Source organism: Cetorhinus maximus, chromosome 11 (genome assembly GCF_964194155.1).
Source record: "Cetorhinus maximus chromosome 11, sCetMax3.hap1.1, whole genome shotgun sequence".
NCBI lineage: Eukaryota > Metazoa > Chordata > Chondrichthyes > Lamniformes > Cetorhinidae > Cetorhinus > Cetorhinus maximus.
Window position 1 is genome coordinate 29,253,736 of NC_135889.1, and position 23,806 is coordinate 29,277,541.

Sequence of the window (23,806 nt, forward strand, 5' to 3'; positions counted from 1 at the left end):
GAGAGCTGCCTCAAGGAGCTGAAGACTTCAAAACAATTAAATAAAGATTTTAAAATCACCCAAAAAATGTCCAAGCATCACAATCAGTTACCTGAACACATACATGTTAAAAATTCTGTCCATAGATTTTTATATTTCTTTCATCCAATAACGGAAACCTCATCTCGCTCTTGTATGAAGTTTCATCAAAAATGCAAAGTCCACCTGGCAGATTCGCCTGTTGTAAGGACCATGAAAAATCGGGGCTATTGGAACTTTAACAACTTTAATTGTCTTAGTTGTCAGCGGGCATGTTTCCGACACTCGCGTGCGCCTGCCGACTGAAATATCACGCAAGCATGGAAAGATGTCGGGACGTTTGCCCGATGTCATCTCGCACAATTTCACATCCGATCGGGTTGGACTGTCACCCACACGTTGACCTAAAAGTTCTGCCCTTGATATTTGTCGTACCCCAACCCTAGTCATTCAGCTTTCCTAAGCTTGCTCCTGTACATCACTCTCCATGTCAGTTTCCCATCTGACCATCCACCCATTGACAGTCACCTTTACGTTAATGCAATGTCAAACCTATCCCTCAAAATGATCCTACATAACTGTTGTCCATTCATCCACTCAACAAATTCCTTTGCTCTCACTCATATGTCCCTTCTTTCCCTCCTTGCGGAGGAAGAGAGTATAGACTACCAGGTAGAGGCAAACAACAGGAGGTGGACCTCTAGCCATCTCCATATTGACAACAGCAACAGAAGCAGCACTGGAGGTAAATCGAATTGGAATGACTAGCTATGAAGAGATGGGGATTTTCCAGCTACCTGATTACAGAAAGAAATATCACACAACCACATGGTATACATCAGTTACTCGTGTTGGCTTCATGCCGGCAGCTATAGTGAAATATGATCACGGGCACAAAGATGACTTTCTTATCTTGACAGTTCTAAATCATGTCTTTCATCTCTCTTGGACTCATGTCCCATTGGAGATGGTACAGCAGGAAGATGAAGGCTCCTCAGGGGTGGTCACTCACTCTAAGAATGCACCATCAAAAGACTCAAGCAGATTGTCCGCCAGCCAGATACACATACATCAGTGGTACTGAAATGGTTGCTGTCTTCTCATATGCTGCCTGTCACACCCATCATCAGCTAGCAAGAGGAGGTGGTTAGATTGGACGGTGCAAGATGCATGCTCCCTCTCAGCACAGCTCCCTGCTGACAGTGTGGAATCACTTAATTTACACTTAAATTGGAAGTCTTACTCAGAGAAGCCCCAAGGGTGAACAGTATGCTGTAAAAATTAAAGGTTGAGATGCTTCCAGACACTGTACAACCAAATGTTTCTTGTCTGAATCCATGCATTCTTATATTCTGGCTTCCCAGTGCCTTTGTATTTATTAAATCTCCCATGGGCAGGATTTTTACCATGGCGGGAGGGCCCGGGAGCAGCCACGAAACCGACTGCCGCCCGTGGTCAGGCCCCAACCGCGATTTCAGGCTGGCTGGCCAATTAACGGCGCATGCTGAAATGCTCAGCACTGCCTAGGTGGAGTAGGAGGAGGACGAGCACAGAAGTCAGTGCATGTGCACAGGCACGCTCAGTGAAAGCTCACTGAAGGCACAGAGCTGCCTCAGGGAGCTGAAGATTTTTGACATTAAAAATAAACAATTGAAAAATAAGGAAAACATGTCACCTCACGTGATTCTGTCACATGAGCAGGGGCATGTTAAAAATGAGTTACAAAAGGTTTTTTAAAAATTACTGGTCGAAACCTCATCCCATTCGTAGATGAGGTTTCTCAAAAAATGCAAAGGCCACTTGACCTATTCACCTGCCCGTCAACCATAAGGTTGGACGGACAGAGAAAAATTAAATTAAATTAATTAATGGGCTTAACAGCCCTCTTAATTGTCAGTGTACATGCTGCCGACTCCTGCGCGCACCTGCTGACCAAAAGATCGCATGATGATGTTGGGTTGCTCGTCCGATGTCATTGCGCACTATTTTTCTCCCCGTCCGATGAGGGAAAAGTTCTGCCCCATAAGTATTTTCCCACCGAATCTCCTTCCAGCTCCAAATATGCAATCCTAGATGTTCTTCCTCCACCATGGATCCTCACCAAGCTAAAATGTCAACTGATCCCATAGTCTCATCATTTAGCTTGTTCTTTTACAGAATCTTGTAACAAATGAACCCCTTACTTTATACAGCCCTTCGTTCCTCCTATAGTTCATGTGCTTTTAAATGGAAGCCTCGGAGCATTTTGTCCCATTTCTTGAGTTAGGTCATTGTTTCTCTAATCTTTTCAGCCTTGTTGACATTATGCATTATGGCTCTTTATATAACTTATTCAACTGAAACATTTGCCTGAAGTTATTTTTGGGCAATAAGTGTGTGTATAGACAAGACATGAGTGTATATGAGCATATATTTATAAAATATATGTTTTTCTCAAGGTCATTAGTCAGGGCATAGTTAGTAGATTGTACAATACTAAATCAACTTAGCTTCAATTATACCAATGACTGACAGCTAGTGAGACTAAATTTGGGAATAAAAGTTTCACTCCTTTTTATAACACTGTAATGGACTTTTGTTTCAAGTCTGCTTAAAACTATTTTTGTTTAATCTATTGCTGACAGTAGAATGCTCTCCAACATTACCTAAGTAAGCTGCCTGACTTGTGGACTCGGCCAATCCTTCCCGCCGCAGGTCCTTTCCAGCATCCCCAGGGGTAGAGCAGTGTGCTGGGGAGTTCTCCAGCATGAAGTTCTTGCTGCGAGAAGTGCTGATGATTCGTGGTGGAAGGAGGATATTGATTACAGTCTGTAACAGCAGGAAAACCTCAGGCTGCTCCAAGTTAGGACTATCTAAACCACAGAGGAAGATTGTCACTTAAAAAAAGAACTTTTAGCAATCTGACAGTTTTTTGCTAGTGAGAGAAGGTTCACACCACCATTCATATCATTAGTTTTATTTCAAATCAAAAGGCACAATTGCAACTTTTAGTTGATAAGTAAACTTCTAATTGATAAATTTAATGAGAGAATTGTTCCCCAACTTCTCTTCCTTCCTTTACTCTGCTTCTCCACCTTCAAGCTGACCTCTTTCAGGTGGGAGAGTGGCTGATTTGAACCACAGATCTTTGCACGATCTCAGTTGATTTCAAAAAACAGGAACTATGCATCTGATTTAAAAAATGGACGATCACCTTGCTGGTTACCATCCACCTTTAAGTTGTAGCTCCTTGCCACAAGATGCCATTTGTAATGGTCTGTATGAAAGATGCTAAACCTATCTACCAAAAGTAATAAAGCCTGAAAGGTTTAATGTGGGGTCCCCTAATTTGAAGTCCAATATTCTATGGCTAGAGGGGCTGGACCATTATTGGTAGATACATTCAATTAACTTTCTACAAATACAAGCAACTTTTTTTTTAAAGAGTTATGTTAAATTGGATTTTATTTTACTTTCTATCCATCAAAAATAATGTTTATTTTATTTTAAATGTATTTACGATGTTTATTGTTGAAACAGAAGTAATGCTTTAAGAAAACAAAGCCAGCCAAAAATCATGACATTTTGCTATTATTAAGTTCTCCAGCAATCTTTATGCAATTCCTGAATTTTTGTTGGTGCAAAATTGTTACATAACTTACAGCAAACTTCCTTTTTCTGATAAGTGTGATTTATTTTCCTTTTTCAAACTGAGTAGAAAACAAGATGTGTAAAAGTAACTATACTGCTTTTTAAATACAATTATAATAACAGACCTTTGCTTCCAGTTCCAACTGTTAGCACAAACGGTATCAGAAGATTCAGGAGCATCCCTTCCCTTCTCTCTTGGTTAGTAAATGGGGAAATCACATGGCTTAAAGGGAAGTCTTCTTTCAAAGCCTTTCAAGAAAAAAAATCTTCATTTAAAATAGCTCCAAAAGCATTTCAAATCTCTCTATAACAGAATTGAAGCTGTTGTTGATATGGTTTTTATGTATGAAAAGTAGCAGTGCCGTGGCTGGAAATGTGTAGACCTGAATTTTCTCAATGACTCAGAGGGTCCCTCCAGCTTAGCCAAAATGGCACTGAAGTCCTGATTCTGGAAGTCCCGTCCCCAGCCCGGCGCTCACCATTTTAATTTGGTGAGAGGTGTGGAGGGGAGAAGTATTGTGGGGATCGGGGAGGCAGGTTGTACTTGGCACATCCGTGGTTCATGGAGGCAGCTGAACTGGTGGGATGTTCATGTCCAAAACATGACTTGTAGGCTTTAGACCTTTCAGGAGAAGATCTAAAGCTGCCAGAGTTCAATGGAGAGGTAGAGTACCCTGCTGGAGAGGTAGGAAACCCTTTTGGATAGGTCCAAGGACAGCTTTTGGAGAGGTAAGTTGCCTGTTGGGAGAGGTCAAGTGCCCTGTTAAAAGTAGACATGAATGTGCATAAAGAATGAATACACTCATTGGAACTGTCAGCCTGTCAAGGCCTTTAAATTCCATTGGAACTGACAAACTGTCGAGGCATTTAAATCTCTTGGCCTTTAAATTTAAAAAAAACAGTATGTAGTTTAAAAAATCAAAGTTTGCTACTTCACTCTGTCTAATGACATAAGCCTGAGGGTTATCATTATAGATTTGTGCTACATGACTGATTCCACAACCTATCATTATCACAGTGGAGTGCCTGTCAGTTCACAGTTTGATTGACAGCTCCAAGTCTTTGATTTGGGGATATGAATGCAAGTGCTGGCTTTTATAAAGGATTAAGTAGTTGAATAAATTTAAATGTAGTGAATGGGTTTTAATCAATGAGTGTGTTTTTTTCAAATAGTGAATTCATCAATTGATACTTAGAACTTTATTTTATTTCACCTCAGCATGGATCCTGCAGTCTTCCCATGGTAGATACTGGGTGAGTTGGCATGGAGGGTTTAAGGACAAAGTGTGGTGGGTGGGGGGCATTGATTGGCATAAGGTATCATTAAGTTGGTACTGTGGGTACAAAGGGCTATAGGGTGGGTAGAGGGCAATGGGTTGGCTAAGGAGGTATGAGGGACCATGGGGGTGGGTAGGGGGCATGAGGTGGCACAGGTTGGCATGAATGGGGCATTAGGGTGAGGGGGTGTGACAGGTGAGGGCTAGAGGGCTATTTTTTGATTTGTTTTTTACAGCTTGGACAAAGTGCCAGAGCACCGAGGCTGGCCTTTCACACAGCTCGCCTCAGCACCCTGCAGCTCCTGTGGCTGCCGCTACACTGTTTCTGGAATTCGCGTGCCGGACTCCCAATAACACCTGTAAGCCCCCCAGAATGAAAATCAGACCATCCAGGGCACTTTCTTCTGAGTTGAGTTTGAGTCGTTGGGAACTTTCCCAAATCTGCATTCAGACCATAGAGTTACATTAGAGGATATAGCCTCTATTAGATCTATATACGAAGACTAATAGTTAGTTCAATTTAACGTAAGAGTCTATCAGCAAAAACAAACAATTCTGGAAATGCACGGCAGGTTAAGCAGCACCTGAAAAAGACAAGTTGTCATTTTCGTGTAACACTTCATCGGAATCAAAGGAGGCAATTTTAACCTAACCCATCCAGCAGGAAATTGATAGGATTTGATCAAGTGCATATTTTACTTTCTATTGACTTCAATGGAAAGCAAAATTGGGTGGGGTGTAAAACAGGCAATCTTTAGTGGAGAAATTTGCTTGTCTGCTGGACAGGGTAGGTTAAAATAATTTTCCATAAATTTAACTTCAGCCGTGACACTGAGTCTTTTAACATTTGATATTCTCCAATATTTACCAATTGGCTATGTATATTCAAAATTAACTGATTTTATTTCAGATTTACAGCATTCACAGTAATTTTTAAAAACTCTACTATATGGACATTTGTGCTCCAGGCAACACTATTTCCTTGTACTCAAAAATAAATAAAACATTTAATAAAAATTGTACATTTAATTTATTCTAACTGATTTCTCCATCTCAAGCAGCATGGATATTTTCCCTGATGCTTCTGTTGAAAAAGACGCAAACTAGTGAATTGAGAAGTCTCAGAAACTCTTTCAACATTTGATTTTTGTGTGTGTGTGCGCGTGTGCGTGTGCGGTTATATGATGTTTTGTTTTGATTATACAGCAACACTCTTCTGCTTCTGAAAAGCAATTATCAAATATATCCAAGACGAGGTGGGTTACAGCCATGGTGCCATCTTTATTATAAATTTTCTCCCGCTTATCTTTCCTGGAGATGGAATTTACACAGGGTTCTCCTAATGTCACCTTGGTGGAAGCTCTGGAAAAATGATACAAATGTGCACTTACGTTACATCTCCAGGAATACTGCTGTAGTTATTTGGAGATTAGGAGAAACCCCCCTCCCCCCACCCCCAGGAAATTTTACCTTCAAGATTTTAAGCAGCAAAATAAAAATACCTGAATCTGTAATGCCACAAGCCTAACAACAGCTGTGCTAAATGGTAGAGGTGGGGAAAGGTATGGACTCAAGTGTAGAAGAGGTAGTCCATCAGCAACACTGGATGGTCCAACAACGCCCATCACCTATAAATAACAAATGAAAGAATTTATTCCTCACTGTGATCATTCAGACAGATGCCATTCCTTCAAGTCTTTTGTTTTTATTTGTTTAATGCTTTTCTGTAAATAACTAAAAATAGGAGTATGCTTTTTTTAAACATTTATTTGTCCACTGTCCTATTTCATTTTCATGCTAAGAAGTATGAAACTATTTAACTCACTTCTAAACAGAAATTCTGAGTTGCTTTTTGCGCTCCATTGTCAAGGTTTAGATGGAAATAGGGCTGCTATGATGCCTCAGCTACAGATGTAGCTGAGCCATACAGATCAGATATGACCCTAGGATTGATTCCCAGTCCTGAGGGCTCTAAAATTTGTCTCAGCACTCCGGTATTAAGGACAGGAAAAACGCCTTGATTTTCTGATCTTGTTCATTATCCAGTGACTCCAGCTGTAAGTATGCATGAGCAGAGGTCAGATGAGTCAACGCACAAGGCAGCCAAGAGGACAGAATTGATGGAGGGAGAGAGAAAAGCAATGATCAAATATACCCAAGAGGAGGTGGGTTACAGCCATGGTGCCATCTTTATTATAAATTTTCTCCTGCTTTTCTCTCCTGAAGATGATGGCACTTGCTGGGTTATAATTCTGTGGCAGAGTGTTAACTTCTCATCTTTGAAGTCAATTAAGATATTCAGCCACTGCTTGCAAACCTGGGGAGGAATTTAATGGTCAAGGCTGTGGGCCTGACCACTGGCTAATGAGTTGGTGGCAACCCAGTCGGGGTCATTTCCGGGAGCTCAGACGCAATTACATCCCAGTCAGGCAATCTGCTGCGTGCTGTGGTTCCTAGGTCCTAAAGGTGGAATTTCCCACCTCCAAGTGGCCAATCAGAGGCTGGCAGTGCCACCAGGAGTAGTGGCCGCTGTCAATACTGCAGTAGGCCTTAGGAGAAGGATCATTGCTGGAACCTTGGAACATAGTTAAGTGAGGGGGGGGGGGGGGTCAGTCAGGGATGCCTTGAAGTGGGGGAGGGGAGTCAATGTAAAGGTGAGGGAAAGGTCTTCATGCGGGGTCAACCTTGCTGCTGGCAGGTACCTCCATTGGACACAGGGTGCCTGAAGAGAGGATCCCCCACCATGCCATAGGCATGTCCACCAGAGTTTACCAGGTGGTTTGCCACATGGCATAGCCCTCACCTACCACTGGTACTCAACCAGCAGCAGGGGTTGAAGCCCTTAAGTGGTCCATAAGTAGCCATTTAATGGCCTCACTGGCCTCAGGCAGGAAGGGCATTCTCGACTTAATTGGGAGGAGTCAGGAAGGTGATGGGCTCTGTAGCCTGAGCCTTAGGCTCCACTATACAAACCCTCTGCTTCCCAGCCTGCTCCTGGAACAGGCTGCCCCTGATATCCAGACACACGGGGTTTCCAGCCAGAAATACGTTCAGGGGCAGCGAACATGGGTGATTACTTTCTCCCCTCTCTAGTGCTTTTGCAGTGACTGGGAATTGAAGCTGACACTTTCTGTCTGATTCAGTGCTAGACTGGATAGCTTCTTTCCTCACCGCATTAACAGAAGAGCTCTGTTAACATATTTAAAGATATTGGGAGGAATCTTCTGTTCTGGCGTCCAAGTTCAGTGGTGGGTACGGAAGTGGGAGTGATTTCTGCTGGGGGTGTATCTTGTGCTGGTCAGCTCATTCTATATGCATCTGTGTGGAGCACGGCTAATCTCACAGTGGGATGGGCAGGAAGTCGCCATCCCCGCCATTACCTCATGGGTTAAAGGGCACCGGACAGCCAATCACTCACTGCAGGCTTCAGTCTAGCTTTCATTCAACACTGAACAAAAATGTCCCAGAGAAGGAAACAACCTGTGGCCCCACGGTTCAGCGAAGCCTCCCTGCAGACTCTTCTCCAGGCTGTCCAGGAAAGGCAGGAGGTGCTGTTACCCTGGGATGGCAGCGGAAGGTCCTCCTGTCTGACCATGGTCACCTGGATGGAGGTCACAACAGAGGTTAGCGCCTGTGGGGCTCAGCACTGAAACGCCCAGTAGTGTCGGGAGAAGATGAATGATCCGCTGCACTCTGCCAGAGTAAGTGCACCATTTACTCTCACTGCAAACTGAGACTCATAAGGGTATCAGGCAGTATAAATGTGTGAGTGCAAAGGGATGTCAAACAGGAGCTTGGGTTGCAGCACTCACCAGAAGATGGGACATCTGCACTGAATGTGTGCCAGCTACTTCATGCTCTTAATCTTATATCAGGACAACCTACTTCTCAATGACTTACTGGAGAGGACCCAGCAGCTGCCATGGGCATGCATGCTTCTGAACTGATCATGACAATCAATCCTTCTGTCCATAACAAGTGGCAGTGGTCCCAGGCCAGAGGTAGAATTTGGGACGTTCAAGTCCTCACCCATTTTGAGAAGCTGGCTGCCAAGGTGGCCGGGGAGGAGCAAGACCGTCCCTGTTCTGAAGGCAAGATAGGGCTCCACCAGGAAGCCAGTGAGGATGCCTCCAGACTGCAGTTGTCAGCTGCACCCATACAGTGAGACATTGACTTAACTAATGAGCCTGCTTAGTCAATCACTAAATCTTTCTTTCTTTTCTCTATTCCAGGTACCAGCAGGAAAAGGTGAAGGCCAAAAAGGGTGACCACCCACAGCCCCATCTCCAACCCCACCTCTGAGGAGGATGCTCAGAAGCCTCAGAGGATACACAGTCCTGGCGTCCACCTACACCCTCCACCAGCACCTTGGTGGATCCACATCTAGAGTAGGCTCAGGGTCATAATCTAGTGAGCACATCAAAGACACGGGGTCACAGCTGGCGGAGGTAATGGCAGCTGAGGTCTCTGACACTTGGAGGACTGCTGGAGACCAGGCCCCCAATTAGCCCCATGCAGACAACAAGCCTCTGGAGTCAGCCCTAAGAGACATGTTGAAGATGCAGAGACAGGCAAGGGACATCAGGCAGAGTTGTCAGAGGCCATGCACAGGCTGGATCAAAGACTGGAGGAGTCCGTCCAAGTTCTGTCTGATGTTGTGGATCTGGCATGTGAGCACTTGGCTGCCTCCATGGAAAGGGTGGCAGCCGCCTTGGAGACCAAGGTCCAGCAGAACACACAGTGGATGCCGGATATGTGCTTGGACTTCCATTTCATTGTTCTAGGCATTGGTACAGTGCAGTAGTGGCTAGGCAAGAGAGGGATGGTGCACCTCGATCTCTCTCCAGGTGCCTCTTGCTCTCAAAGAGTCAGGGAAGTGCCATCGGGCACTCACAGGGAGGTGCATTGCCAGCCAGGCACCTTGGGGGCTTCATCTTAGGACACTCCAAGGGTGCCCTGTTGCTCCACCTCCCCATTGCCTCCAACAGGCCAGGCCAAGAAGGATGTACCTGCATTGAGCAGGATACCCTCTAGGCCTTAGGCCACCAGAGGACACCCGCCAAAGTCATTACAGTTAACAGGGCATAGCAGTCAGCAGGCTGCCTCCACCTCAGCTGCATATATCAGGGCTGCACATAGATGTAGTGGTAGGCAAAGGACGATTAAGAAATACTGAAGGCACACAGGTGTACAACCATTGCATATAGTTTAAATATATACAATGGTTGTATATATTGTAAATATATGTTTACGTGCACTGTTGGAAATTTCCTGGATTCCATCTTCTTCCTAGTTGCTTCAATGGTCACTGCGATTTAAGGGTGTGGTATTTGGGCCCCCATCAGAGTCTGTTAATGAACTCTTATAGATTCACTTCTCTCATATTATCAACATAATGATTACTCAATAATCCCACGTGCGCATGCTTAAGCACTGACCACCATTTGTGAGATTGTGGCCTGGGCACGCATCATGCAAGCTATTACTTGCTACTCATCATGTTCTGGCCTCTGAAAATGTGTTCAGTGAGGTCATTGCATCTCCTGCTGCTGTTGCCTTGATGTGGGATGTGGTGGATGCCACGAGCCCTTAGGGGGAATTAAACATGCTATATGAGGGTCAAGGAACACTGTAGAGGCAGGGCTGAGAGAGTGAAGCTCAATACAGTCTTCTTAATAGTAGAAAAGAGGCTGCCCTACATGTCTGGAGGAAGCTATGGTGGACATGTCTAAACATCAATGGCCTTCCTTGGTGGTTTATCATTTTGAACTAACATGCAGGTGAAGCTGGAAGTAAGGAGGCAACGGACAAGTTACCCTTGACTGCAAGAGAGATTTCACAGAATCACAGAATTTTAATGGCACAAGGGAGGCCATTTGGCCCATCATGTCTGCACCAGCTCTCCAAATGAGCATTATGACCTAGTGCCATTGCCCTGTCTATTCCCTGTACTCCTGCACCCCTTTGAGTGTAGAATTTAAGAGGTGCGTGTGTGCAGTCGACTGAAGCCTTTGTCAGACCTCACATGGAGATTTATTTGGCCTGTTCATCTCCTTGTCAAGGGTGGCAGTAGACCTTGCATAAAAGGGTTTGCAACCAAAGTGCACTGGGCATCATTGAAGGACTAGGTTTTCGCCCATGAGATGAGAGAGAATAGAATGGGTCTGTCTGCTGGATTGTGAGAGGCTATCCATCTGAAGCATCAGCAGCTCTAACAGGGTTCTGCAGGGTCCATGCAGGAAAGATGTTTACCTTGGCTGGGGTGTCCATAATGATGAATCACAGTCTCGCACTAGTGCTAAGGCCACCTAGGACTGAGATTTGTAGGAGTCTCTGTCATTGGAGGATCCGAAGTGGCTGCAACTCAATAACCTATAGTGCAGGTGGGGCACTCTCAGTGCGTGGAATTGAAAGTAACCTCAAAACTTCTTGGCATGATAAAGATGTCAAAGGATATGGGTTTACTATGGATGAGCATCAATCTGGCGGCAGGAACATGATCTTCCCTGATCAATCTGCATGAGGAGTGATCTCAAGGGGCCAAATGGTGTTCTCCTGCTGATCCTCCCTGTGGATGCATCTATTTGGTTCTGCCTGAAAGAGCTCTCTACCAGGTTGGCCCCCTTTTGGGAGCAGGCATGAGGTTGACATGAGTGCATCCCTGCCAAGGTTAAATTTGAAATTGCTTCCAATTACCATGCACATGGACATTGTGAGGGCATGGGTAAAATCACCATTCTACTTATGGTGCCCAAGGTTGCAGGAGAATGGAGTGTTGTTCAGGTTTCAATGTGCGCATTTAGTGCCAGGGCTCTGCATATTAGTATAGTTTTGCATGCAAAGGATCAAGCCATCAGCAGGGCAGATGTTAAGTAGTGCAATTTAATTCAGCTAATACATTAGGGCAAAGTATAATGTCTGTAACCAAAAATGAGCTGGGGCCCTCCAGCCAACAGAAAACCAAAAACTTAAAATGTGTCAGCAGGTTACTCTGCTTGGAATCTGATAGCTATTAGATTGGCATGGGCCTGTTTGCTGCCTCACAACCCTGTTATAGCCTCTGGTCCATGTGGCTCAGTGACTTCCTGGGCTTCCTCAGCTCCATCTCCTTCACCATCCTCATTGTCAGAGGAGACAGCTCGGTCCTCCCTGTCTCCCTCAGACAAGCCATCCCCCCTTTATAGCGTGAGGTTGTGCAGGGTGCAACAGACAACGATGATCTGGGACACTGTGGTGAATATTGGAGAGCCCTGCCTGAGCGGTCCAAATATATGAACCTCATCTTTAGGAGGCCTATCATCTGCTCAATCATGGGCCTGGTGGAGACATATGCAGCACTGTAGCTCTCCTTAGCAGCACTCTGTGGACGACGAATTGGTGTCATCTTCCAGGTCTTCTGGGGTTATCCCTTGTCCCCAGGGAGCCAGCCCTGAAATCGCCAAGGTCCTTCAAAAACCTGTGGTGCCTGGAAATGGGTCAGAATGTAGGCATTGTGAGAGCTACCTGGGGACTGAGCACAAACATGCAGGATTTGCATTCTGTGATCACATTTGAGCTGCACATTCAAAGAGTGCAATCCTTTTCTGTTGATGAATGCGACTGGCAGTTGCCAGGGAGCTCTCACGGCCACACGTGTGCAGTCAATTGTGCCCTGAACATGCAGGAAACATGAGATTGCTGTAAATCTCAATGCTCTTGCTTTCAGGATCCAGACAGAATTGGACAAATTGTTAAACATTCCTGAACAGGGCATCTATCTCCTCCTGGATGTACATGTGTATCGTTGACTGGGAGATGCCACACAGGTCCTCAGTGGAGCTCTGGAAGGAGCCACTGGCAAAGAAGGTTAAGACGATGGTGACCTTCAATGCCACCTGCATGGGATTGCCTCCAAGTCCTTGTGGCTGCAGGTCATCGTGGAGAATCTGGCGCAACCACATTCCAGGACATTCTAAGTGCCTCCGGCATTGCCTTTTGCTCATCTGTAGATTGTTGCACCACCTGTGATACGCCTGTGGTCAGACCCTTACTTGTCGTTGCAGTGGACCCTGTTCGCCAGCATCCTGACCTTTTTGAGGCCCTGCTCCTCTTGCTGCTTAAACTGTTGCTTGTCCTGGCCCTGTGCCAACCTGCAACTCCTTCTCCTCAGCTGGATGAGAGCCAGTAGAAAGGCAGGGTTGCCTGGAAGCTGCATCGTCCAGGCCTCAGTTGTTCTGTGAACAAACTGAAGTGACAATGACACGTCTAGTGAGCATATTCTTCACAGATTTGCCTCCATCTTGGAGCCATCAAGCCAGTGTCGAGCCCTTTGCCTGGCTTTTTAAAAAATTCTTCTATGGGATGTGGGTGTCACTGGCAAGGCCAGCATTTATTGCCCATCCCTAATTGCCCTTGAACTGACCGGATTGCTAGGCCATTTCAGAGGGCAGTTAAGAGTCAACCATGTTGCTGTGGGTCTGGAGTTACATGTAAGCCAGACCAGGTAATGATGGCACATTTCCTTCCTGAAAGGATATTAGTGAACCAGATGGGTTTGTACAACAATCAGTGATGGTTTCATAGTTTCAATTCCAGATTTATTAATTATTAATTTATTTATTAATCCATGGTGGGATTTGAACCTATGTACCCAGGGTGTTGGCTCACCCTCTGGGTTACTAGCCTAGTGACATTACCACTATGCCATCATCTCCACAATCTTCCTCTTCCATATAGACATGGCATCTCCACCCCTACCGTCCCTGGAGGACCAGAAATAGGTGTTCCTCCTGTTCATACATGACTGCACATGGTGACATTGCTCTTTGATCAGGCTGCTGAGAGCCATGTGTGAGACGCTATTCAGCTTGTCTCCACTACCTTCGAGGCTCTATCGAGAAGCCATTGCTTTGGCAGCATACAAAGACTAACCAATGAGCCCTTGTCAGGCATGACTATTCACCCGGGAGGATGGGGGTTTGGAGTGGGGAGTTTGGTGCCGTCCAGCCGAGCCCCTTGAAGGAATTCCGCCTCCCTCCCTTCATCCCTGCATTTGCTAGCAGCAGAAGGCAAATGGCACAGAATGAACAGCAGCTCCAGGCCTTGCTGGGATTTCGAGATTATGAGACTTATGAGTTGGGAACAAACCTGCTGCCCAGTGGACTTCACCATAGAGAGGAGAACACACCTGAGCATGGTTGTCATCCAGTTGCCGTATCATTATTAGAGTGCCCCTTTAGTCAGCCACTTGTGCTGACCTTGAACACCACCCACCCGAAAAGACCCTCTTTCCACTTCAAGATATAGCAGATTTACAGCGGATGCATTCCATTGTTGTTACTCGAAAAATTGTGCATGTTAGTTTGAGACTTGCTCTACCACCTTCTACCCTCCCCCTGTCACCCACCAACTTCCCCCCACCCATAAGCTTTAACACATTCAAAATAACCGTTCCTCTCCCCTCTGTCAGCCTTGAACCTCTCCCAATACCTTGGACCCTATTAGCATCCACCTCCACGTGCATTCCCTCCCTTCTCACCTACACCCTTTACAATCTCCTTGCGCACCCTGATCCTGATCCTGATCCTGACCCCTCCTGTTATCCGAGCCACTTATGTAGTCCACTCCGTGATCCCCCCATGATCCCCCCATTTACCTACCTGACTATCATCCTGGAGCTGCCATCACACTGCTTGCAACTCCATCCTCTGACCGTGATTGTTCCTGTTCCAACCGCTGCCCAGTACCCTCAGTTCATCCCCGAGAACCCCACTGTTGACTGCACCAACCCTGCCCACGAGGGCCATCTCTCCCCCACCATCCCTGCACTAAAAGCCTCCTCCCCCATCCAACGACAGGACCTGCAGACACAACAAGCAAGGCCCTTCCCTCCATTCAACGTCATTGCAACCTCACATTCCTTCGCTGCCTCCCTCCCTGCTGGGACAGACAGTCTTTCTAGGCCAGTCACCACCCCCTTCCCCGGACAGCCTCCACCCCCTTCCCCGGAGAGTCACCACCCCCTTCCCCGGACAGTCTCCAACCCATTCCCCGGACAGTCTCCACCCCCTTCCCCGAACAGCCACCACCCCCTTCCCCAGACAGTCTCCACTCTCTTCCCTAGATAGTCACCACACCCATCCCCGGACAGTCTCCACGCCATTCTCCGGACAGTCTCCACCCACTTCCCCGGACAGTCTCCACCCCCTTCCCCGGACAGTCACCAACCCCTGCCCCGGACAGTCACCACCCCCTTCCCCGGACAGCGTCCACCACCTTCGCCGAACAGCCTCCACCCCATTCTCCGGACAGCCTCCACCCCCTTCCCGGTCAGTCTCCACCCCCTTCCCCGGACAGTCTCCACCCCCTTCCCAGGACAGTCACCAACCCCTGCCCCGGACAGTCACCACCCCCTTCCCCGGACAGCGTCCACCACCTTCGCCGTACAGCCTCCACCCCATTCTCCGGACAGTCTCCACCCCCTTCCCCGAACAGTCCCCAGCCACTTCCCCGGACAGCCTCCATCCCCTTCCCCAGTCTCCACCCCCTTCCACAAACAGTCCCCACTCCATTCCCCAACAGTCGCCACCCCCTTCCCCGAACAGTCCCCAGCCCCTTCTCCGGACATTCTCCAGCCGCCTCTCCAAAAATTCTCCACCCTTTTCCCCGGCCAGCTTCCACCACCTTTCACGGACAGTATCCACCCTCTTCCCCGGACAGACTCCACCACCTTCCCCGGACAGTCTCCACCCCCTTCACTGGACAGCCGCCACCCCCTTCCCCAGACAGCCACCACCCCCTTCCCCAGGCAGTCTCCACCCTCTTCCCTAGATAGTCACCACCCCCTTCCCCGGACAGCGTCCACCACCTTCGCCGTACAGCCTCCACCCCATTCTCCGGACAGTCTCCACCCCCTTCCCCGAACAGTCCCCAGCCACTTCCCCGGACAGCCTCCATCCCCTTCCCCAGTCTCCACCCCCTTCCACAAACAGTCCCCACTCCATTCCCCAACAGTCGCCACCCCCTTCCCCGAACAGTCCCCAGCCCCTTCTCCGGACATTCTCCAGCCGCCTCTCCAAAAATTCTCCACCCTTTTCCCCGGCCAGCTTCCACCACCTTTCACGGACAGTATCCACCCTCTTCCCCGGACAGACTCCACCACCTTCCCCGGACAGTCTCCACCCCCTTCACTGGACAGCCGCCACCCCCTTCCCCAGACAGCCACCACCCCCTTCCCCAGGCAGTCTCCACCCTCTTCCCTAGATAGTCACCACCCCCTTCCCCGGACAGTCACCACGCCCTGCCCTGGACAGTCACCACCCCCTTCCCCGGACAGTCTCCACCTCATTCTCCGGACAGCCTCCACCCCCTTCCCCGGACAGTCACCACCCCCTTCCCAGGACAGTCTCCACCCCATTTTCCGGACAGTCGCCACCCACTTCCCCGAACAGCGTCCACCACCTTCCCCGAACAGTCCCCACCCCATTCCCCGGACAGTCTCCACACCCTTCCCCGGACAGTTGCCACCCACTTCCCCGAACAGTCCCAACCGCCTTCCCCGTACAGCCTCCACCCCCTTCCCCAGACAATCTCCACCTCCTTCCCCAAACAGTCCCCACTCCCTTCCCTGAACAGTCCCCACCCCCTTCCCCAGACAGTCTCCACCCGCCTCTCCGAAAATTCTCCACTCCCTTCCCAGGCCAGCTTACACCACCTTTCCCGGACAGTCTCCACCCCCTTCCCTGGACAGTCTCCACCCCCTTCCCCGGACAGTCTCCACCCCCGTCCCCGGACAGTCTCCACCCTCTTCCCTGGACAGTCTCCACCCCCTTCCCCGGACAGTCTCCAACCCCTTCCCCAGACAGTCTCCACCCTCTTCCCTAGATAGTCACCACCCCCGTCCCCGGACAGTCTCCACCCTCTTCCCTGGATAGTCACAACCCCCTTCCCGGACAGTCTCCACCCGCCTCTCCGAAAATTCTCCACACCCTTCCCCGGCCAGCTTCCACCTCCTTTCCAGGACAGTCTCCACCCCCTTCCCCAAACAGTCACAAACCCCTTCCCCGGACAGTCTCCACCCCCTTCCCAGAACAGTCACCACCCCGTTCCCCGGACAGTCAACACCCCCTTCCCCGGACAGCCACCACCCCCTTCCCCGGACAGTCACCACCCCCTTCCCCGGACAGTCTCCACCCCCTTCCCCGGACAGTCACCACCCCCTTCCCCGGACAGCCTCCACCCCCTTCCCCGGACCGTCTCCACCCGCTTCTTCGGACAGTCACCACCCCCTTCCCCGGACAGTCTCCACCCCCTTCCCCGGACAGTCTCCACCCCCTTCCCCGGACCGTCTCCACCCGCTTCTTCGGACAGTCACCACCCCCTTCCCCGGACAGTCTCCACCCCCTTCCCCGGACAGTCTCTACCCCCTTCCCCGAACAGTCTTCACCCCCATCCCAGGACAGCCTCCACCCTCTTCCCTGGACAGTCTCCACCCCCTTCGCCGGACAGTCTCCACCCCATTCTCCGGACAGTCTCCACCCCCTTCCCAGGACAGCCTCCACCCTCTTCCCTGGACAGTCTCCACCCCCATCGCCGGACAGTCTCCACCCCATTCTCCGGACAGTCCCCACCCCCTTCCTCGGACAGTCGCCACCCCCTTCCCCGAAAAGTCCCCACACCCTTCCCCGGACAGTCTCCACTCCCTTCCCCAGACAGTCTTCACCCCGTTCCCCAAACAGTCCCCACTCCCTTCCCCGACAGTCGCCACCCGCTTCCCCGAACAGTCCCCACCCCCTTCCCCGAACAGTCCCCACCCCCTTCCCCGGACAGTCTCCACCCACCTCTCTGAAAATTCTCCACCCCCTTCCCCGGCCAGCTTCCACCACCTTTCCCGGACAGTCTCCACCCCTTCACCGACAGTCTCCACACCCTTCCCCGACAGTCGCCACCCCCTTCCCCGGACAGTCCCCACCCCCTTCCCCAGACAGTCCCCACCCCCTTCCCCGAACAGTCCCCACCCCCTTCCCCGGATAGTCTCCACCCACCTCTCTGAAAATTCTCCACCCCCTTCCCCGGCCAGCTTCCACCACCTTTCCCGGACAGTCTCCACCCCCTTCACCGACAGTCTCCACACCCTTCCCCGACAGTCGCCACCCCCTTCCCCGGACAGTCCCCACCCCCTTCCCCAGACAGTCTCCAACCCCTTCCCCGGAGAGTCTCCACCCGCTTCTTCGGACAGTCATCACCCCCTTCCCCGGACAGCCTCCACCGCCTTCCCCGAACAACCTCCACACCCTTCCCAGGACAGCCTCCACCCTCTTCCCCGGACTGTCTCCACCCTCTTCCCCGGACAGTCTCCACCCTCTTCCCCGGACAGTCTCCACCCTCTTCCCCGGACAGTCACCACCCCCTTCCCAGAACAGTCACCAGACCCTTCCCTGGACAGACACCCCCCCTTCCCCGAACAGCCTCCAGCCCCTTCCCAGGAAAGTTTCCACCTCCTTCCCCGAACAGTCCCCAATCCCTTCCCCGACAGTCGCCACACCCTTCCCCGAACAGTCCCCACCCCCTTCCCCAGACAGTCTCCAGCCGCCTCTCCGAAAATTCTCCACTCCCTTCCCCGGCCAGCTTACACCACCTTTCCCGGACAGTCTCCACCCGCTTCCCTGGACAGTCTCCACCCCCTTCCCCGGACGGTCTCCACCCCCTTCCCCGGACAGTCTCCACCCACTTCCCCGGACAGTCTCCACCCCCTTCCCCGGACAGCCGCCACCCCCTTTCCCAGACAGTCTCCACCCTCTTCCCTAGATAGTCACCACCCCCTTCCCCGGACAGTCTCCACCCGCCTCTCTGAAAATTCTCCATTCCCTTCCCCGGCCAGCTTACACCACCTTTCCCGGAAAGTCTCCGCCCCCTTCCCTGGACAGTCTCCACCCCCTTTCCCGACAGTCGCCACCCCCTTTCCCGAACAGTCTCCACCCCCTTCCCCAGGCAGTCTCCACCCGCTTCTTCGGACAGTCACCACCCCCTTCCCCGGACAGCCTCCACCGCCTTCCCCGAACAGCCTCCACACCCTTCCCCGGACAGTCTCCACCCTCTTCCCCGGACAGTCTCCACCCTCTTCCCCGGACAGTCCCCACCCCTTCCCCGGACATTCTCCAGCCGCTTCTCCAAAAATTCTCCACCCTTTTCCCCGGCCAGCCTCCACCACCTTTCACGGACAGTATCCACCCTCTTCCCCGGACAGACTCCACCACCTTCCCCGGACAGTCTCCACCCCCTTCACTGGACAGCCGCCACCCCCTTCCCCAGACAGCCACCACCCCCTTCCCCAGGCAGTCTCCACCCTCTTCCCTAGATAGTCACCACCCCCTTCCCCGGACAGTCACCACGCCCTGCCCTGGACAGTCACCACCCCCTTCCCCGGACAGTCTCCACCTCATTCTCCGGACAGCCTCCACCCCCTTCCCCGGACAGTCACCACCCCCTTCCCCGGACAGTCTCCACCCCCTTCCCAGGACAGCCTCCACCCTCTTCCCTGGACAGTCACCACCCCCTTCCCTGGACAGTCTCCACCCCCTTCCCTGGACAGCCTCCACCCCCTTCCCAGAACAGTCACCACCCCCTTCCCCGGACAGTCTCCACCCCCTTCCCCGAACCATCTCCACCCCCTTTCCAGGACAGTCTCCACCCCCTTCCCCAGACAGTCTCCACCCGCCTCTCCGAAAATTCTCCATTCCCTTCCCCGGCCTGCTTACACCACCTTTCCCGGACAGTCTCCACCCCCTTCCCTGGACAGTCTCCACCCCCTTCCCCGGACAGTCTCCACCCCCTTCCCCGGACAGTCACCACCCCCTTCCCCGGACAGTCTCCACCTCATTCTCCGGACAGCCTCCACCCCCTTCCCCGGACAGTCACCACCCCCTTCCCCGGACAGTCTCCACCCCCTTCCCAGGACAGCCTCCACCCTCTTCCCTGGACAGTCACCACCCCCTTCCCTGGACAGTCTCCACCCCCTTCCCTGGACAGCCTCCACCCCCTTCCCAGAACAGTCACCACCCCCTTCCCCGGACAGTCTCCACCCCCTTCCCCGAACCATCTCCACCCCCTTTCCAGGACAGTCTCCACCCCCTTCCCCAGACAGTCTCCACCCGCCTCTCCGAAAATTCTCCATTCCCTTCCCCGGCCTGCTTACACCACCTTTCCCGGACAGTCTCCACCCCCTTCCCTGGACAGTCTCCACCCCCTTCCCCGGACAGTCTCCACCCCCTTCCCCGGACAGTCACCACCCCCTTCCCCGGACAGTCTCCACCCTCTTCCCTGGATAGTCACCACCCCCTTCCCCGGACAGTCTCCACCCGCCTCTCCGAAAATTCTCCACACCCTTCCCCGGCCAGCTTCCACCTCCTTTCCCGGACAGTCTCCACCCACTTCCCCAAACAGTCACAACCCCCTTCCCCGGACAGTCTCCACCCCCTTCCCAGAACAGTCACCACCCCCTTCCCCGGACAGTCACCACCGCCTTCCCCGGACAGTCACCACCCCCTTCCCCGGACAGTCTCCACCCGCCTCTCCGAAAATTCCCCATTCCCTTCCACGGCCAGCTTACACCACCTTTCCCAGAAAGTCTCCGCCCCCTTCCCTGGACAGTCTCCACCCCCTTTCCCGACAGTCGCCACCCCCTTTCCCGAACAGTCCCCACACCCTTCCCCAGACAGTCTCCACCCCCTTCCCCAGGCAGTCTCCACCCGCTTCTTCGGACAGTCACCACCCCCTTCCCCGGACAGCCTCCACCGCCTTCCCCGAACAGCCTCCACACCTTTCCCCGGACTGTCTCCACCCTCTTCCCCGGACAGTCTCCACCCTCTTCCCCGGACAGTCACCACCCCCTTCCCCGAACAGCCTCCAGCCCCTTCCCAGGACAGTTGCCACCCCCTTCCCCGAACAGCCTCCACTCCCTTCCCCGGACAGTCTCCACCCCTTTCCCAGGACAGCCTCCACCCTGTTCCCTGGACAGTCACCACCCCCTTCCCTGGACAGTCTCCACCCCCTTCCCCGGACAGCCACCACCCCTTTCCCCGGACAGTCTCCACCCCCTTCCCTGGACAGTCACCACCCCCTTCCGGGACAGTCTCCACTCCCTTCCCCGGACAGTCTCCACCCCCTTCCCCGGACCGTCCCCACCCGCTTCTTCGGACAGTCTCCACCCGCTTCTTCGGACAGTCACCACCCCCTTCCCCGGACAGTCTCCACCCCCTTCCCCGGACAGTCTCCACCCCCTTCCCCGGACAGTCTCCACCCCCTTCCCAGGACAGCCTCCACCCTCTTCCCTGGACAGTCTCCACCCCCTTCGCCGGACAGTCTCCACCCCCTTCCCTGGACAGCCTCTACCCCCTTCCCCGGACAGTCTCCACCCCCTTCCCCGGACAGTCACCACCCCCTTCCCCATACAGTCACCACCCCCTTCCCCAGACAGTCTCCACCCTCTTCCCTAGATAGTCACCACCCCCTTCCCCGGACAGTCTCCACCCTCTTCCCTGGATAGTCACCACCCCCTTCCCCGGACAGTCTCCACCCTCTTCCCTAGATAGTCACCACCCCCTTCCCCGGACAGTCTCCACTCCCTTCCCCGGACAGTCTCCACCCCCTTCCCCGGACAGTCTCCACCCCCTTCCCCGGACCGTCTCCACCCGCTTCTTCGGACAGTCACCACCCCCTTCCCTGGACAGTCTCCACCCCCTTCCCCGGACAGTCTCCACCCCCTTCCCCGGACAGTCACCACCCCCTTCCCCAGACAGTCTCCACCCTCTTCCCTAGATAGTCACCACCCCCTTCCCCGGAAATCTCCACCCTCTTCCCTGGATAGTCACCACCCCCTTCCCCGGACAGTCTCCACCCGCCTCTCCGAAAATTCTCCACCCCCTTCCCCGGCCAGCTTCCACCTCCTTTCCCGGACAGTCTCCACCCCCTTCCCCAAACAGTCACAACCCCCTTCCCCGGACAGTCTCCACCCCCTTCCCAGAACAGTCACCACCCCCTTCCCCGGACAGTCACCACCCCCTTCCCCGGACAGTCACCACCCCCTTCCCCGGACAGTCACCACCCCCTTCCCCGGACAGTCACCACCCCCTTCCCCGGACAGTCACCACCCCCTTCCCCGGACAGCCTCCACCCCCTTCCCCGGACCGTCCCCACCCGCTTCTTCGGACAGTCTCCACCCGCTTCTTCGGACAGTCACCACCCCCTTCCCCGGACAGTCTCCACCCCCTTCCCCGGACAGTCTCCACCCCCTTCCCCGGACAGTCTCCACCCCCTTCCCAGGACAGTCTCCACCCGCCTCTCCGAAAATTCTCCACCCCCTTCCCCGGCCAGCTTCCACCTCCTTTCCCGGACAGTCTCCACCCCCTTCCCCAAACAGTCACAACCCCCTTCCCCGGACAGTCTCCACCCCCTTCCCAGAACAGTCACCACCCCCTTCCCCGGACAGTCACCACCCCCTTCCCCGGACAGTCACCACCCCCTTCCCCGGACAGTCACCACCCCCTTCCCCGGACAGTCACCACCCCCTTCCCCGGACAGTCACCACCCCCTTCCCCGGACAGCCTCCACCCCCTTCCCCGGACCGTCCCCACCCGCTTCTTCGGACAGTCTCCACCCGCTTCTTCGGACAGTCACCACCCCCTTCCCCGGACAGTCTCCACCCCCTTCCCCGGACAGTCTCCACCCCCTTCCCAGGACAGCCTCCACCCTCTTCCCTGGACAGTCTCCACCCCCTTCGCCGGACAGTCTCCACCCCCTTCCCTGGACAGCCTCTACCCCCTTCCCCGGACAGTCTCCACCCCCTTCCCCGGACAGTCACCACCCCCTTCCCCATACAGTCACCACCCCCTTCCCCAGACAGTCTCCACCCTCTTCCCTAGATAGTCACCACCCCCTTCCCCGGACAGTCTCCACCCTCTTCCCTGGATAGTCACCACCCCCTTCCCCGGACAGTCTCCACCCTCTTCCCTAGATAGTCACCACCCCCTTCCCCGGACAGTCACCACCCCCTTCCCCGGACAGTCACCACCCCCTTCCCCGGACAGTCACCACCCCCTTCCCCGGACAGTCACCACCCCCTTCCCCGGACAGCCTCCACCCCCTTCCCCGGACCGTCCCCACCCGCTTCTTCGGACAGTCTCCACCCGCTTCTTCGGACAGTCACCACCCCCTTCCCCGGACAGTCTCCACCCCCTTCCCCGGACAGTCTCCACCCCCTTCCCCGGACAGTCTCCACCCCCTTCCCAGGACAGCCTCCACCCTCTTCCCTGGACAGTCTCCACCCCCTTCGCCGGACAGTCTCCACCCCCTTCCCTGGACAGCCTCTACCCCCTTCCCCGGACAGTCTCCACCCCCTTCCCCGGACAGTCACCACCCCCTTCCCCATACAGTCACCACCCCATTCCCCAGACAGTCTCCACCCTCTTCCCTAGATAGTCACCACCCCCTTCCCCGGACAGTCTCCACCCTCTTCCCTGGATAGTCACCACCCCCTTCCCCGGACAGTCTCCACCCGCCTCTCCGAAAATTCTCCACCCCCTTCCCCGGCCAGCTTCCACCTCCTTTCCCGGGCAGTCTCCACCCCCTTCCCCAAACAGTCACAACCCCCTTCCCCGGACAGTCTCCACCCCCTTCCCAGAACAGTCACCACCCCCTTCCCCGGACAGTCACCACCGCCTTCCCGGACAGTCACCACCCCCTTCCCCGGACAGTCACCACCCCCTTCCCCGGACAGTCACCACCCCCTTCCCCGGACAGTCACCACCCCCTTCCCCGGACAGTCACCACCCCCTTCCCCGGACAGCCTCCACCCCCTTCCCCGGACCGTCCCCACCCGCTTCTTCGGACAGTCTCCACCCCCTTCC

At 53.1% G+C, this 23,806-nt stretch overlaps 1 protein-coding gene across 1 annotated transcript in view; it reads right to left on the reverse strand.

Moving 5' to 3' along the window:
• The window catches only part of unc80 (unc-80 homolog (C. elegans)), a 535,199-nt gene that overhangs the window by 93,317 nt on the left and 418,076 nt on the right, over positions 1–23,806 (reverse strand). The window contains exons 54-56 of the mRNA XM_078551715.1: positions 6,428–6,553; positions 3,774–3,897; positions 2,664–2,870 (exon numbers count right to left, since the gene is read on the reverse strand). Coding sequence (XP_078407841.1) covers positions 2,664–2,870; positions 3,774–3,897; positions 6,428–6,553 — 457 coding nt within the window. The remainder of the gene's footprint in view (positions 1–2,663; positions 2,871–3,773; positions 3,898–6,427; positions 6,554–23,806) is intronic.